Genomic DNA, 15,063 nt, shown 5'->3' on the forward strand with positions numbered 1-15,063 from the left:
TGGCCCAAATGAATTTGTTCTGAGCTTTGGTTCCTTGGCACCCGTCACCAACACCACTCATCCATGATGGTGTCCCACACAGACACCTGCGAGGGGGCTTGAGGTCCGTCTCATGGAGGATATTGGACTTTTCCAAAAGGGCTAGCGGCAAGGATGTGGTGTCCCAGATCCGTACACTGAGGTCCAGCCATACATCCTCGCTTTGTTCCAGTCACATATTGCAACCTTCGGCCATAGTCACTGTGTCCAGTCATTGGAGAGGATGTCTGGGTTCTGTGGGACTTTAATCGACTCCTGCTAGAAGTCACCCAGGGTGTTTTTCAATTTACGGTCACCCACAGCTCTCTGATTGAACATGCACCAGAAGAAATGAAGATTCTTTCCTTATGTGGAACACCAGTTCAACTTCCAAGTCGCTAATAAAGTTATTTAGTCTCAGTAAGTTCTGGACGGAATACTGCATAGCACCCTCCGATCACAGATGAAATGGGTGAAAAATGTGATGCACATAATCACTAGCAATCAAATAATATACAGTTCGAGTACGTTAATTTATTAGTTCATATTTGGTTAGCTTAAACATTTAAAAAAGATTAAATAGAGTGTTTTAAATCCCATTTGTCCTGTAGAAAATGTGAGCGTAGGAAATAGACTATTCCCTGTGTGCTGTTCCTAATCCTGACGACGTAAATTCATCAATTATGTATAGCAACCATTGAAACGTGAGCATTTTTTCTAAACGTTTTTGATTTGTCAGTACTGTCTGCAAATTATGAAAATGCCCCTGCTTTTTATGCGGCTATGCATGATTCTCGTTCAGTTCATGAAAAGAACATGCCTGTGGTCAATCTCGAAAAAGTGACGGCTAGTGAATCGCTTACTGACTCTGCTTCGTAGTGTCTCTATGGAGTCGTCTCAACCTCCATGAGCTCTGCTAGTAAATCACTGCCATTCTTTCAACTGATACACCTCGTGCTACACTGTCCCCCTCAGATATACATGTTTGTCTTTCTGATTTTGCTGTCTGGGAATTGAGCAGCATTACTTTACTATGTCTTGAGGTTGCCCATTCACTAAGCACTATTCCTTTCTATTGAGTAATTGGGTGTGCTTGTAGAGAGAACAGAACCAGTCAATGAATTGTTAATTGTCAGGGTTTTTGCCTACCATTTTCCCTCTGATTTGCTGAAAAGCGAGCATTGTCTCCTGTCACATTCACTTTGATCAACTGGGTATTCTGTGACTAAATACGCTGTACAATACTAGCACAGTAGGTCTCTTAGTGTCTAGTTTAGTCCTCTGTGGGGCCACTCAGACCTACATAGTAGATGTATGTTATCTTTTCCATCTCTAAATCATGATAGGATTGGGAAGCAAGGACATTTAGAGTAGATTGGAACTGCTGAAAATCATTTAAAAACAGATATTTATTCTGGACACAAGATCTTGAGGTCAAGAGGGCACATCATGTGCCAGGAAAGATGGCTGTATACCGTTATAGTCCAATAAAAGGGGAGGGGTTCAGTTTGAATGGTTAATCGCCTGTGAAGAAAAAGGTTTGGTGTGGTGTCTCAGATGGGTAGGAATTGTAAAATGGGGGCTGCCTGAGGCGATGGCAAATCTCTACTAATATCTAATGGCTATCCATAGTTTATCTATTCAGCCCATAAAGTGAGATAATCGTATGCAACTGGTATCGGCCCACAGAGCAGTGCAGTACGTATATTAACATGTAACTATGACAAAGTAAGGCATGACTGAGAGCAGAAATGTGTCAGTATCTAGAAAAATTAGGAATAACAATTTTTATTTGAAAGAAAACTTAATTTATTAACATTTGGTAGTTTGAGAATGTAAGCATCTCTAAACAAAAGTGCTATATGTTGAGGGTAATACAATAAAATATGTAGAATATCAAAGACTAGTGTTTCATAGGGAAAACTAGAGACTAAACAAACTGGAGGCCGACTGCCAGCAACGTCCAGCAAGTATGATCAAACCACCAATATCATTGTTCCTGGTACGAGAAATTCAGCCAGGAGATCGGAATAAAGCATGAAGAACCATGAACTAACTAATACGATGCATGTATATATTGAAAAGAATGGCTTGTGTATGTATACGTGTGGCCAATTACAGAGATCAGATTAAAGCAGCAAAGCCTAATTACATGTAATGTTGATGCCAAAGTCGCACATTTTCACTATTAAGATAAAAAAGTTACATTTCAAACTGCTTGAATGAGCACAGAATTTGTTAACATTTTTGGTTTAGATTTACCCTTTCTGAATGTTTTTATTTGCACAGAACTTTATGAAATCTTCCTATCCAGAGCTAAGGAACGATGGAGAAACTTCAATGAAACCTGTTCGACGAATGATACAGATGGTAGGCTCCTCAATATACTCGTGATGGCAATATTGATCATGTTTATGCTGTGGTTTTCATGCAGAAATAATGTGATTTGGATATTCCAAGGTCTCATACTTTACTGGTCACAAACATACTGGGCGCAATTTGCGACATGTATTTCCCACCAGATATTCACACCTTCGGCCCGTTCTAGCTTGATGTGAGCCATTTCGAAGATAAACATTTGCGGTTCTGCTCTCTAATAAAGCATAAGAAAGCAGTTGCCTGCAATGGTAACAAGTTACGGATTTGAAAGAAAGCTCTCTTCCATCTATTGTTCCAATTACAAAGATTAATTGGAAAGGAACCGTTGTCTGGAAGAGAAAGGTAAACACAGGCTAATTAAAGAGTGATAACAAAGCACTGTAAACGAATTGAATGGAAAGCATGAAGTATTTCCAACCTCCCTCTGTCCCCTGCCATGTATTCGCTGCCAAGAAAGTTGATCCAAGGTTGTTTCACAATGGACCAAAAGAAATAACTGCAAACATTTTGTAGCCTGGTTTAGAAATCACACAGCAGTGCCTGAAGTGTGTACTTTTTAAATTAATAATTTGTTGTTAACTACATTTATGTCTACGATTTGATGGAAGCAACAGTATAGTAAATACATGTAAAATTATGGAATGGCACCTTTGAAGTACATCCTTGGGCAATAAATATTCTGCGTTTGTTTTCAAAATCATAAATAACAGTAAACCAATCCTGTTATTATCGAACATCTCAATAGTCCGGTCCTCGGGGATTTTAAAAAATGTTGCTTTTTCAGCTGTTTTGCTGCAATGTTTCTATACACAGGCACTTTATTAAATAATTGTGTGTGTGTGTGTATATATATATATATATATATATATATATATATATCTGGCTGGAGGCTCAAACATACTGTGAGTCTGGGCCAATCTCTTAATCTCCCTGTGCCTAGAAATGAATGTGTCCATCTGTAATGTAACTGGTGCTCATGTATAATGCTTTGATACCTTCGGGTCGAGTTTGAGCTATATAAAAATGCAAAAATAATATATATTTTTATTTACCATTGGTGCGTTTGCCATCCCTTCCTGGAAAAAAAAATCTAATTTTACTGCTGAGCCTCTTTGATACTGCATACTGTACAATATAGTTCCATAATTAAAACAGATGTATGCCCCATCAGTTGTCAGTGACTTCTCATATCTACCACTCTTTATTTAGTGAACCATGCGGTGTGCTCACATTTGCCACACATCATTTAGTTTGAATAATCAACATATATCTGGAACATGCATACCAAAAGGTCCTCCATGTCCCAAAATCACAACGTGCGATGAGGACAAATAAACACAATTTCTGCAAACCTTTCTACAAATAACATCTATTGTAATTTATTTATCATCACTTTTTGATAGCTTTAAAATGTATACAGATCAAGCTTAATTTCTGGGTGACCAAATGCTTGCAGTTGACTTTTATACATTGAATAGGGCCAGTATAACTATAGATTGGTTACACTATAAGTACATTTGTGCCTCAAGCAGTGGCTGTTTCGTTTTCGTGGATTGAATATATATATACATAGTGTTGAGTGCAAGAGTTTCTTGTATTTTGTCAGTATATGTGAATATGTAGGCCCTTGATTTCTGCGAGAAAAACAATATATAAGCCAATAATGCGTGTCTAAATAGAGGACTTCGTTTTTCTATCTTTTAATGAGAATGCACGAATTTAGAGAAACGCTAAAGTTGAGCTATATAATGAACTGAGGCAAGCCTTGATTCACGCACGCTTGTATAATCATGCTGTATACACTGTTGCTGTTATTGCCATTCTGTGTGCCTTGCAGTCTTATTTAATCTCTCTCCTTCCTTTGGTCCTGTTTAAAAAATGGCCTCTTTGCTTTCATTTGCCTCTTTTTAATTTAACCCCTTCAGCGCGGCGCGAATTTTCGCGCTGTGCTGAGGGTTCTAAGGTTCTAACGGGCTCATGACGGAACGGTTCCGTCATCAGCACAGCTCACCCGTAGCTGATGACGGAACCGTTCTGTCATCAGCATGGAAGGGGTTAAGGTGATGGGGGCGTGGACTATGTGAGTTAGTTATTTTGTCGTGGGAGAGTTAATTAACTGGAAATTGCATTCTATTTCTCTTCTGAAGAGAGCACAGTATCTCTTTTATGATTTCTATATGTCTTTATCACATATGAATACAATTTTTCAATAATATGTGTGAGTACACCTGAGTGTCCGCATTTATTAATATACAGCAGCAAAATATAAAATGTGTTGAAGACCCCTGCATTCAGAAGCAGTTTATAGGCAGTTTCCCACACTAGAAACACATTTATGCTTACTCTTGTAGAACTCTAATAAGTGAATTTCCAGTGTGGGAAAGGAGAGGGTAAACTCCATGTTTCGTGCCAGCACAGGGGAAAGCGCTTTCTCGGTTTATATTTTTTGTTAAATGAAAAAAATGGGATTTTGAACTTTACACAAAGCCTAGTTCAATGAATTGTTTGCTAACTGAAATACACAGAGTGGATAACTTTTATTCTCTTAATGCATTCTGTGAATCAGTAAACCTGCATACTTCTTTTCCAATCATAGTCGAAGCTCTTGGATGCATGAATGTGCACATTTTATTGTGTATAGTGACTTGTTCACTGCTATCCCCAACTATGCTGCAATATATCAATGAGATAGTCATTGTATGTTTAAACTTGACTTGCAGATACAGGATCATCTGTTGCTGACCGTGAGGCAAGCCTTGAGTTAATAAAGCTGGATATATCCCGGACATTCCCATCGCTCTTTATTTTTCAGAAGGTGAGGATCATGACCTTACATTTAAAAACATGTTTGTCCAAGATAGGTAATTACTCAACTGCGTTTTATTCTTTATTCTTGCTTTTCCTATCAAAAGCCCATCGGTGGTCAGTCCAACCAGAAAACTTTTGGACTACTAGTAATACAACTAATAGCAGTTTATTCGAAAAAGACATTGTAAGACCCCAGAGATCATACAATGTAGTAGTTGAAGTAGAAAATATCACCGGGACTAGAACACCAACTCCTATTTCAGCTTCAAGAAGATACTTACACAGACCTTCTGTGGGACAATGTACTCTGTGTAACATAGCCTGCCTTACTAATAAATGTCTTTACTTCTGGCCCGTCAATATCTTACTTCTAAGATTTGTCTATACCCCTCATAGGAGACTCTGCACTTCTAGTTAGGCCCTCTTGGATGTTCCATACAACAGCCTTAGTAATAAAGGGGGAATGATACTTTACTGTCCAAGTTCCTAGTATTTAGTACACCCTCCACTGTTAGACATTTTTTATGCTTCAATTTATAAAAAGTCAAGACTGCCCTATAACTAATTGGCATTTAGTCCAGCACCAACAGACGGATAATCAAGGCCCTGCATATCTGATTGACCGTTTTCGCTGGCATACACTGCGGTCCTCTTCACACATGTTGGTGGAAGTCCCCAATCACGACTTTCAAACTGGGGTGGCAAAAGTTTTTTTAAATATCATAGACAGATTGTGGAATCATCTGCCATACCAACTCAAAAATTCGCCTGACCTGATTTCTTTCAGGAAGGGTTTTAAGGCTTGGCTTTTTACTGCAAAAATTAGACTATACTTTAGACTTTGCACGTCTCGATCTTACTGTTGGAAAGATGTTGGATGACAAGCGCCTAGGTGCCTTAGGGTATTAGCTGTGCTTTACACATAAATATATAAATAAATATGGAGGTGTGGATTTCTTTTTGTACACAAAACAATGGCTGTATCCACAAATGTGTGCATAGTTCTTTAGTGCATTATAGGTTCATTTCACTAACTTTTTCCAGTGCTGTTAGGGTTGTTCAGGTGTAGTTTTTATTAATTGGTTTTAGAGCAAAAAAGTCTAATTTCTTTTGCAGTAGAAGATTTGCAGCATCCTGATGCACTGACTGAGCATACTTGCCTCTTCGACTCATTACTCCTACAGCAAGATTAAAATCAATTCTAAAAATGAAGTACCCCAACGATTGATTGGGTGACCGCACCTCGCACCCAGTAAATGAAAAGTGGAAATTACATATTTCTCTTTTGGCATTAGGGAGAATTTATGAAAAAAATGTTGTGCTGCGTTAAGTTTTAGGTACCTTATTTGTTTGTTCAGAGTGCACATTTTAATCAAACTAATCTTTATTTCTTCTCCTAAGGGTGGTCCGTATCATGATCTTTTACACAGTGTATTAGGGGCATACACATGCTACAGACCTGACGTTGGATATGTAAGTATATTTCATTCTATGCTAAATATTTTAGTGTTTTATTGTTTGACATATGTTTAACATGCTCCATTCCTTCAAGTTTTGTGTGTTTCTTGTCCAGCAATTCTTGGACACTCATCTTTTCATTAAAGTCCGGTTTTGTTGCCCATACCAACAATGTCGAGGGCACCTTCCTAACAGCAAGTTTTTTTTAACCACATAAGCAGAAACCTGCTGGGACATTAGCATGTGTTGCACGCAGGGAAAAGACTGGAGAGGGAGGTCGTCAGTTGTCCATGATTCCAGAAAAAGTTCCAAGTTCCTCCAGGAAGTGGTGTTTTTTGTGCTAAACTAAACTAAAACTTGGTAGGGTGATGAAAATGTGCTGTCTGATCCCCAAGATATTTCTCACTCTACCACCAAAAAAATAAAGTAATGTTAGTTGAGGACTTACTTTTATAGGCACAGTGCACTAGCGAGTCATTCCTTCGCACTGATCAGTGCTGTTTGTGCAATGCAGGATGTGTGTAACTCTGAGCACATACATTTTTAAAACTTTTGGAATACAAGAGAAAAGTCCTTTCTTTCAACTGCTCTGCTTTGGCAAAGAGGTATAGTTATTTTTCACATTCGTTTGTGCAAAGTTTGTTCCAAGTTGCAAGTTTTATAGCTGAAAAGTGCTTCCGGATGGATACAAGAGAATCAAAAATGAGTCAATATTTCAAGTCCTACATGTGTCAGTAGTTAAATGTAAATTGGGTTATAATATAATATAATCCACATTTGTAAAGCGCGAACAATCGCCCGTAAGGGTCTCTAGGCGCTGGGGGCCGTTGGGAAGATTAAACAAGCTATTGCCCAGAGTCACATGGTGCTGGGCTGATCTGCTGCCAGAGCCGGGGATCGAACCATGATCCCCAGATTCCAGCGTCAGACGCCCTGGCGCCACACCTCTCCCCGATTCAGTTTCAGGTTAATTTAAAACTCTCGGCCTCCGGAATTTCAGGAGCAAAAAAGTTAGGAGAGTTATAAGAGAATAAAGGAATGTATAGTGGGCATAAACCTTGTTGATAGGTAATAGGGAGGATGCTATCTATAGCTATGTGAGAAACTAGAGATCAATAAAATTGCAATCTAACAAACAAGTGGTTTGAATAGTATATGAAATTGGCTATTAGGAGGTTCGTGATGTTAAAGTGTAGTGTTATGAATGTTCAATTTTTAAGAGTTGGATGGTGATGTTGAGGCTGAAGCCTGTGGGAGAAGGTAAGATTTTTTCCAGCGAAGTTCTTTTCTAACTTGTGGTGCTTTAGCATGTTAAGAGAAGGGGCGGCTAATTAGTAAGCGTGCGCAAGCTGGACTTGACTGCATTACGTACTGTGGTGCTGAGATGGTTAGGGGTTCTATATGCCGGTGTTGGGGGGGATGAAACATTCTGGAATGTGTTTTTTAGAACCTCTGTAGGAAGATGATCTTGAGGAGCGAACTGCACCCCTTTATTTTCAGCAGTAAGGTGGACCAGCTCTGCAGTTCCAGTATAGTATGTCTGTGGAGTGGTGCGATATTTAGCTCTCTGCCCTTCATCTGGGTACCTCATGACTCGCATCCCTAAGTATCTTTTTTTAAATGTTTTATTTCTCATCAAATATAGTGCAATACAGTATTTTGGCCATTATAGCATTCACAATATACAACTGATACATCATCGCATAGTAGTATGCAAGTTTTCCTGTATACAAAAAGGAAAAAAAAGAATCCTCAACCCTTGGTCAACAAGCTATTTACCTTTAATTGAGTCTCCCCACTCCTTATTTGCCCACTGAAGGTGATCCAGTGGGATCATGATACTTGTCTTTTGTTGTTCTCTTCATGCTCTCTTCCAGTAAGATATGTTTGCAGAGAACCCCCGTCCCTCAAGCGAGACCCTCCGAGCAGTAGTGGGGGGTAGGTTTCAAAGTTCACGCTACAGGATGCCAAGTCAGTAAGGCATTTGTCCACTGTGAGAAGTGCACCCCTTCGCCATGACATGGCTACCAGTAGTTTACCCAACAGCAGAACCAGATCAAAACTTTTCTACTCTGCTTAGATATAATTTTACCAATACACAGACGCGCCAGTAGGGCCTGCATCTACAGTGTCAGGATCACAATGTCATTTAGTACTGGAACCAATTTGTTCTAATTGTCCACAACCAAAGCCCACTCCAGGTGCAAGAAGTCTTCTGCTAGATTATTATATTTCTCACATGCGCCATTGGCCCTCCCTACATATCTATGTAGTTTAGCTGAGGTATAGTAGATCTGGTGGAGACATTTATAATGAAGTAGTCTGTTTCTTCCATTCATGGAGACTTCTTTAGTGTGTCGACAACAATATCCCCATTGTGCATCAGTTAAGTGTGTGCCCAAATCTCTAGATCAATTGTCCAAGGAGTGGTGTTCAACCCGAAGCACATCTCTTGTGTCTTGGTGTACATTACTGCGATTGTTTTTGTAGTCAGTTAACCAGTTGCAGCAAGTCTCAGTAACTTCTATCTGCCAGCTTTAGGGAATATGTAGGGGAAGCCCTCCTAACTGACTCAAAGTTTGATGTAGAGAAATGCGGCCAGTGGCTTAGATTGCCTTTCACATCCCGAAGTATCTAAAGTAGTCATCTTCCACTTTGAGTACCAGGTGCAGCCGGATCCCAGGCAGGTCACTCGGTATCGGGGAAAATACCATCGTTTTCCAGTTGGCTCTCTGCCCAGAGCGGTCACATATAACAAAAGGTCATCCATGTACAGTAAGAACCTATCTTCCCATCCATCCTCCCTGAGAAAGGCACTCAACGGTGCCTCGAACAGATCCATCACTATGGACAACAGAAGGGGAAGAGAGAGCATTCCTGGTGGGTGCTGTGCTCAGTTGAGAAGGGTGGGGACAGGACGCCATTTGCCCTGACTCATGTGCACAGATGTGGAGAAGTGTGGCTCACTGGTTAGAGCAGGCAGACCCAGAAGCAGAGGTCAGACCCGGGACCAGGGTTCAAATCCCGACGCGGCAGGGTCTTGAGCTCAAATGTCCACGGACTCGATAATTCTCGCTTCGGTGCCTCACCTAATCATGGGTTCACACTCTGCAACTCTGGGCATTAAGCTTGCTTAATCTCCACAACGGCCCCCCGCGACGGGATGCCTGGCTTTCACCTTGGGGATGCCCTTTAGGGGCTATCTCACAGGGAAAATCCAGGACGGGTTCCCAAGGCAAGCGCCGAGATGCCTCCGGGTGATTCGAGCGCTATATAAGGACATACAAAAAAAAAATTGTGTAAAGCATGTGCAATGACCTCCTATAACGGGGGCTGCAGGCAGCCTCAGTAGCTCCACAAGAAGGAACCGACAATGAATTGTATCAAATGCCTTTTCAAAGATAACCAATATCAGCTCTGTTTCACCCCATAGTGTGTGTGTGCTCGGACCAGTGCAACACTAACCCCACATAGACAAAAGTGAGTGCCACTTGCTGACATGAAGCTGTTCTGGTCTTCGTGGACAAGCATACCTTGGGCAGCCTGTTCACCAAGGCCCTGCACAGAACTTCACGTCTGGGTTTAAAAGTGATATTGGACAGTAGGAGCTATAATCCTGAGGGGTCATCCTCTCCTTCAAGAGCCCTGAAATGGTGGTACTCCTCAGGTCCTGGGGTGGGAAATCCGATGTACGGGCCTCCAAAAAAATAAAATGAACTGGAACCAGATGTTGTACCTTGAGGAATGCAAATTTCTTCAAGAAGTCCAGGGGGGACTTGTTTGCCTGCAGGCATTTGATACCACCTGCTGAATCTCTTCTTGGGCGATAGGAAGGTCTAAATATGCATGATCTGCCGCAGAGATAGAGGGAAGGGGTAGATCATTCAGTATCAGGCTATCCAGCTCTATCTGTGGAGAGGCAGTATTAGAAAATAAGTTCTTGTAGTAGTGTGTGAAAGCCGCTGCAACTCCTTAAGCTATTTTGAATCTGCTGCCCTTCCTTATTCTGTATGGACGGGACAATTTCTCTGCCTCCAAGTTCCCGAACCGGTATAACCATTTCCATGCCTTATCCCTTCCACTCTTCTATCCTGTGCTGAGAAAGCAGCCACACAGCGAAATGAACTCAGCAGAGTGAAAAGGTCGTCATGGAGTCATCAGGCATTCAGGTGCCCGAGGCCACCAGTCTCTGTGCCGCTAGTTCTATTGCGGAGTGATTAGTTAAACCTTGCGGAAGGATACTAACCTGTACTGTAGATTGATAAGTTCTTGAATCCTTGTTGTAAAACAGCGAACACATGCTTTGTTTCTGAGTGATGCATTGTTTGATTAAATCTTTCAAGACCTTTCAACTTGATCCTAGTATACCTATGTAGCAACCAAGCTTCCTTATCTTGGCTAGCTTTGATGGGGCCAATCCGTGCTACTTGTGGTTCTCCTAGGTGTTTGAGCTCTAAAAGTACCATGGTCATGTTGGAGATTTCATCAGCGACTTTTGCTGGAAAAGGTGCAAGGTTAGCGAATTCCTTGTTAATCAGCTTCATTGTGTCTCCCTCCGTCGGAGCTACAAAGGCAGCTAGGTTTTCATCACATAAGTGTGGTTTGTTAGAAGGCTGTTTTTCAGGAGCGGGTTCAAGACAGATGAACTTTCCAAATCAGCCCTAAGATTTGCATATGGTTGCTGCTCTTGATTACGAAGTAGCTATTATCATCTAAGAGTTCATCTTAACAAAGGAGTAGTCTACGTGTGAAATTAGCCTGCCTTTGGTCCAAGTAGCTCTAAGAATGTCACCCTATAGATGACCATTTAACATTTTATAATAAAGTTGTTGAGTAATAGAAGCAGAGACATCCTTCATAAGTCATTCCTTCTTTCATTGAATAAATGTCACGTAGAAGCCATGCCTGATTGTAGCTGGCGCTTACAGGATCACTTTCTGCATGGCTAGCCATCTTGGTGCTGCAGTTGGCAATGATGAGCTTTGGAAAAGTTCTTCAAAGCCCCCTTCAATTTTCATTGTTAACGCAGCCTAGATTTCTCTTGGAGGTAAACCGATTTTAATAATGGTCCTCATTTGAGCTGGAAGGTAACCCAATCCAGTCGACACAAGTATTAAAGGCTGCTCAATTCCTTGGATTCTTTTCCACCAACAAGTGACCCATAATGAAACTTGGAAATGACAATTGCTACTTATCCAAGTTTCCTCTAAGAAAGTTATGTCGATCTGTTATAAGCACCCCCCCCCCCACACACACACACACACACACACACACATCACTGTTATTTAACCCCTTCCATGCTGATGACGAACCCCAGCCGTCATGCACTACGGTGCTCGTGTGCTGATGACGGCTGGGGTTCGTCACGGCCCGCCCCTGTTCATGTTGTTTACAGCACACGAGGGGAATCGCGGCCGCATGGAAGGGGTTAAATATCACTTGACACCACCAATAATCCCAGAGAAGGTAAACACTGCAACAATGTCCTGGCAAAGAGCTGGTCAACATTCTGTTGCGATTCAGCAGTGCCTGATACATTCATCAACTGACACTTAACATATTAAAATCCCATGAAGCATGCCTGTGTGTAAAGGTAGGGAGCATCAGTCCTGAGCACCAGAATGAAGAAGAACACGGAGTCGGTAGGAGGATTTTGGTGTAGGGTATGCGAGTCAAAGGGACCTTGCTACTACAGACTTTAGAGGGGCCTTGTTAGAAGGGTTGGTAGAGCCTCAGTCTATTTCATCACAGCCAGGTCTTATGGAAGCCTGTACATGCTCTATTTTATGACATGCCATCTAGCTGCTGTTTCTCCTTCTAACTCTCCCTTCTCTCGCAGATCTCCTCTGCATGATCTAGTATAGCCCAGCTGTGAACTGAGCCATCTAACTGCATGAAATGCTGAGGGCTCGAATAAGCTCCAGAACCAACAATTCTTTCAAGAGGGAAGCCAGAATTTGAGGTCGGGTCCTCGCCCACAGAGCTCCTTCCTCTTTGTCATCACCCATTGACCTACCCTATACTTTGAAAAGAGTGCTTAACAGTCTGAGCGCTCCGACGGCTCAGTATGAGTTATTTTAATGTCCAGATATTTAAGGGGGGGGGGGGGGGGAGTCTTGAACATTTTTCGATTTGTTTGTTTTAGTTTACTGCCTGACGTAACAAATGCCAGCTGAAACATAAACTACTATCCCTTACTTTTGCCAGCCGTTATTTAATAAATACGTACATTCTTGTTTGTATATTTAGCTCATGATACCTTAATCGTTTCTGAGAGCTCCATTGTTAATCAATCAGGGGACTAAGAGAGAGAAGGCAGTTGGTAAAGATACTGCAATTACATATGTTTAAGGTTTGTGTTAAGCTTCTTGGCCTTCAGATTCATTCACCCTGTTCTAAAAGGCGACAGCTAGAATTGGGATGTAAACCTTTGTTCCTTAACGCCCTTCCTACTGTTTCTAAGCAGCCTTACTGGTGCCAGATTTTTAACGTAAAACACAAGGTAGTCCATGATTTGCCCAGTTCACACAGTTTAGCCAAGTGAGAATGATGGGATTGAAACTGTGGGCCCTCGAATCCAGCATAGAAAACCTAACCATTTAACAGAGCATTGGCACACTGAGCTATGCTACTTAACTTATTGCGGCTTCTGGAACGTTTACCTGACTAAGGTGCACTTGTTTGTCTGTTGATGATTGATGTGTGAGATTAACTGTGGCTGCAGTGTTTAAAGGTTACGCTTTTGGGTCCTGCCATTTATTTCTAAAGTTATTTATCCACGATTGCATCTAGATCAAAGGGCACACATTTCATTTCTCAAATCTGTACCTCATTTACCAAGATGTGGTTTTCTGTAATGGGCATCTGATGTCACATTCAGTGTGATGCTATGATTATGGTACTTGGTAGTATTAAAACCTACAAAATCTTACTAAGTATACTACCCATGGCATCCATACCTTCAGGTCATTTGAAGGTAGATGTTTCTCGTAGCACTGCTTTCCTTTTCTCGGGAGGCACATAATGTTTTGGCAACATCTTTTTTTTCTTTTTAATTAATAATGTATTTATTTTATTAGATGATTCAGCACATTGTAAACACTGTACCATTAAGAAATTTGAGCAAATGAGCCATCATCCTAGACATGTAATTAAAACAGCAGTAATTCTGTACAAAAAGGACCAGTATGTGCAGAATCTCACACTGGAAATAATCCTGTTTTACTCCTTCTCCCCACAAAAAGAATGTGCACGTTTCCCCATGGCTACTACTATATCCCTAAACCTCAAATTCCTGCCCATCGTCTGTGGGGGCTTCTTCAACATCCTCAAACTTAGTGATGATCCCTTTCCAAGTTTGCAAATCCTCCTCTGCGTTGTTGCCCCGCCTACACTGGTGTAGCCTCATGGACTCTTCTACAGTCTATTCTGTAACATCTTTATCCCATCCCTGTTCTCTGAGTCCTATCTGGCTCCTCCATGATTTTGGCAACAGCTTTAACCTATATAACGGTATTGACTTTACTTCGAGACATTTTGTCTGATTGTGGTCTCTGGGTGCACTGGGTGCTACAGAAGGAACAACAAATATACAAAGAAGGTGGATGAGCATCTGAATTCCAATTATTTGGTGCAGTGCATTTAAACTCAAGCAAATTGACTAAAGTTGGGGATTGGAAGTTCTACTATTTCATTACTGTTACAGTCTGTACCTGTTCTCCGGCAGAATTCTTTGCCCATATTGAAGATGTCAGTGATCGCTCTAGCTGTGACAATGTCAATTAGACATAATGTGCGTCTCGGTTTATTCAAACGATGTACTTTACCGCCTCCTATAAAATAGCTTCCTATCAAGGAGCAGCTGGGAGATGGCAAAATGGTGCCATACTGCAATGGCTTGTTCAATCCTCTAGCCATGTTTCTCGTCCCCTCAAGTCCTGTTCAGCTATCGTGCTTTTCAGTGCAGTTGAACTCTGCAGAGATGTCCTGCAAAGGGAGTGTAGTGTAGAAGGTCGAGAGGACTGTCCAAGTTCTTTTTAAGGGTGACAAACAATCATGTTCACATGCAAACTTGTGAGTGGAATAGTGGAGGATGCTCAAAACTTCTGCTTATGAGCTAATATCTTTAGGCAGTGCTTTGCTTCATCACCACAGGCTCTGTCTTTAGTAACATTACCGCATGCATGTAGTGATGCATAGCCATAAATAAGATTCGTTTTTTACTTGTCTAACCTCTAACACAAGGTACCGAATAGGGGACTTGGTAGCAGGGAAATAGCAGCCCAAAAATTCATTTTGAGCTACACATTAAAAACGGTAAGTCACCACATGCGTTTTGTACGGAAAATGTCATATTTTGATGAAAAAGATGAAAGCTGTACACAGGTGAAATGTTATCAG

General features: G+C 41.2%; 1 protein-coding gene across 3 annotated transcripts in view; it reads left to right on the plus strand.

Annotated features, from left to right (window-relative positions):
• The window catches only part of TBC1D12 (TBC1 domain family member 12), a 306,314-nt gene that overhangs the window by 215,348 nt on the left and 75,903 nt on the right, over window positions 1-15,063 (plus strand). For all 3 annotated transcript variants that reach the window (XM_086922463.1, XM_086922464.1, XM_086922465.1), the window contains 3 exons: window positions 2,308-2,388; window positions 5,118-5,212; window positions 6,607-6,678. In XM_086922463.1, the coding sequence (XP_086778589.1) occupies window positions 2,308-2,388; window positions 5,118-5,212; window positions 6,607-6,678 (248 nt within the window). The remainder of the gene's footprint in view (window positions 1-2,307; window positions 2,389-5,117; window positions 5,213-6,606; window positions 6,679-15,063) is intronic.

Source organism: Lissotriton vulgaris, chromosome 5 (genome assembly GCF_964263255.1).
Source record: "Lissotriton vulgaris chromosome 5, aLisVul1.2, whole genome shotgun sequence".
NCBI classification, from domain to species: Eukaryota; Metazoa; Chordata; class Amphibia; order Caudata; family Salamandridae; genus Lissotriton; species Lissotriton vulgaris.